Source organism: Oratosquilla oratoria, chromosome 36 (genome assembly GCF_046742065.1).
Source record: "Oratosquilla oratoria isolate Oo_2021 chromosome 36, ASM4674206v1, whole genome shotgun sequence".
Taxonomy (NCBI): Eukaryota; Metazoa; Arthropoda; class Malacostraca; order Stomatopoda; family Squillidae; genus Oratosquilla; species Oratosquilla oratoria.
This window is the reverse complement of record NC_134812.1, coordinates 28,231,718-28,234,217: the sequence shown is the minus strand read 5'-3', so window position 1 is coordinate 28,234,217 and position 2,500 is coordinate 28,231,718. Positions and strand designations below refer to the sequence as shown.

Genomic DNA, 2,500 nt, shown 5'->3' with positions numbered 1-2,500 from the left:
CGATCTTTGGGTGTAAAACCGAGCCGTTCGACTTACCTATACTCCTGGCGGACTGGATAATGAAGGCGTTGACTGTGTAGGGCTGCACTGTAAAACTCCATCTGCAATAAGATAATAAAATTATAGTCTTAGAGTCCGATTATCAGAAACAAGTTAGCATCTGGAATACCGATGACATCCAGTGACATTCAGGATCAAAGATCCATTTCTAGACCGGTATGGAGACGGAATACCAGCCTACAGGGTTGCATACTCATTTGAAATAAATCAAGATATCGCCAGCTTTTGGTGTGACCAGTGTTCAGTGTTCTAATCTTCAATGCTTACTGTTCAAATTTGGACAATTGAAAACGATAATGTCGTGACATAACTACTCAAATATAACTTTCGCTGTAGTGTAATATATATTTTTCTACTTACTGCCTTACAAAATGATATATTTCTCTACAAGTGCAATTTTGTCCATGCAAACGTACTTAGAGGCAGATCTATGAGACATAACGTGACTTATGCCTTCCGTTGTACATTCCATGCGTAAGTGTTGATGCTTAACTTAGTAAATTCTTATGCATCATTTACTTTATTGATGTAGATTGTCATTATTCATTATGGACAAAGAGGTCATCCATATTTCATTATTAAAGACTGCTCCTCTTCTCCTCTTTCTTTTCCCGTCTTCTTCCTACAACTCTTCCTCCTCCTCCTCCTCCTCCTCCTCCTCCTCCTCCTCCTCCTCCTCCTCCTCCTCCTCCTCCTCCTCCTCCTCCTCCTCCTCCTCCTCCTCCTCCTCCTCCTCCTCCTCCTCCTCCTCCTCCTCCTCCTCCTCCTCCTTCTTCTCCTCTTTGTTTTCTCTTCCTTTTAATAAAACTCTTCCTCCTCTTCCTCCTACTCCTCCTACTCCTCCTCCTCCTCCTCCTCCTCCTCTTTCCTGTCTCCTCTTCCTTCTCCACCTTCTATTAGTGTTAAAAAAACTTTCAAACCACAGAAAGTAGCCAAGCGTTTCTTCTTGAAGAGAGACAATAACTATATTTGTCAAGTGAACGTAGAATAATAATTCATTCCCGAAAGGATGAAAATATCCAGGGAATACTGCGTTGGGGCTGCAGCTTTTAGTCAGGTTAAGTTCGAGTCAAGAACTGATCAAGTCCACTTAGAGACGTGTAAAATGACATCAAACTTGGGGAATTATTTCCTCAGCAATTGAGGATTCACCTGTTTAGAAGCGGCTATCGTTACGATATTAGTTTTGTTGGACCAGACAAATGTCAAATACATATTTTCATCTTATGCTCAAAATCAAAATAAATCTAATACAACACAAACTTTAAAAAAATGTATAATGTAAGGAGTAGTTTGTGAAGGCAGTGATAATTTTGTTAAAAAAAATCTTTAATCAACCCTTATACTAAGGCGTCCTTCCTAAACTGAATAAAATAGTCTTGTTTCAGATAGAAATATAAAGCATGTCACCATAACGAAGGAACTAAGGCCCAAGATCTCACATACAACACAGACAACAAAACAATACAGGTTTTTAGATAGAAAAGCCTAAAACAACAGGTAAGATACTTGTCTAAAATCTTTAAACACTAAATCATTACTTCCCAGACTTCTCTGGGAGAACCGGGGGACCGTTGGCAGATACCTTGGGGCTGCGGGCTTCCGGTAAGGTAAAGACTCACATGAGGGTGTCGCTGGAGACCGGTGAGTGGTACAGTTCGTAAATCTCTTGCCTGAATGTCCGGTAGAGTTCGACCACGTTGTCGATGAAGAGACCTGGAGTCACCCGTACCTGTGCAAAGACAACCGAAGTTGAAGAGCCAAAGAGGGAGACGAGGGGAATTGGGGGCCAGGGGAAGGGAGGGAAGGGGAGAGAGGGGAAGGGAGGGGAGGGAAGAGAGGGGAAGGGAGGGGAGGGGAGAGAGGGGAAGGGAGGGGAGAGAGGGAAAAGGAGGGGAGGGGAGAGAGGGGAAGGGAGGGGAGGGGAGAGAGGGGAAGGGAGGGAAGGGGAGAGAGGGGAAGGGAGGGGAGGGGAGAGAGGGGAAGGGAGGGGAGAGGAGGGAAGGGGAAGGGAGGGAATGGGCGAGGGGAAGGGAGGGAGGGAGAGAGGGGAAGGGATGGAGGGAGGGAAGGGAGGGGAGGGAGAGGATGGAGAGAGGGGAAGGGAGGGGAGGGGAGGGAGAGGATGGAGAGAGGGGAAGGGAGGGGAGGGAAAGGGGAAGGGAGAGAGGGGAAAGGGAGGAAGGGGAGAGAGGGGAAGGGAGGGGAGGGAAAGAGGGGAAGGGAGGGAGGGGAGAGAGAGAAGGGGAGAAGGGAGGGGAGGGGGGAGAGGGAAGGGAGGGGAGGGAGGGGAGGGGATGGAGGAAGGGAGGGCCTTGAATTCAGATTACAATCAAACAAAGTGAAAAATCGATTTTTTAACGCTTTCTCAGTTGATCAAATCTAATGGCGATAGCATTCCAAAATTATAAATCCGTGAAACATAACCAGAATAGTTAAA

The 2,500-nt window shown here is 46.2% G+C and overlaps 2 protein-coding genes across 3 annotated transcripts in view; both read right to left on the bottom strand.

Annotated features, from left to right (window-relative positions):
* The window catches only part of LOC143018912 (neprilysin-2-like), a 166,436-nt gene that overhangs the window by 17,107 nt on the left and 146,829 nt on the right, over nt 1-2,500 (bottom strand). The gene's annotated exons all lie outside the window — the stretch shown is intronic.
* LOC143018996 (neprilysin-2-like) overlaps nt 1-2,500 on the bottom strand; it is a 36,152-nt gene that overhangs the window by 15,551 nt on the left and 18,101 nt on the right. The window contains exons 13-14 of the mRNA XM_076174701.1: nt 1,683-1,792; nt 37-101 (exon numbers count right to left, since the gene is read on the bottom strand). Of these exons, the coding sequence (XP_076030816.1) occupies nt 37-101; nt 1,683-1,792 (175 nt within the window). The remainder of the gene's footprint in view (nt 1-36; nt 102-1,682; nt 1,793-2,500) is intronic.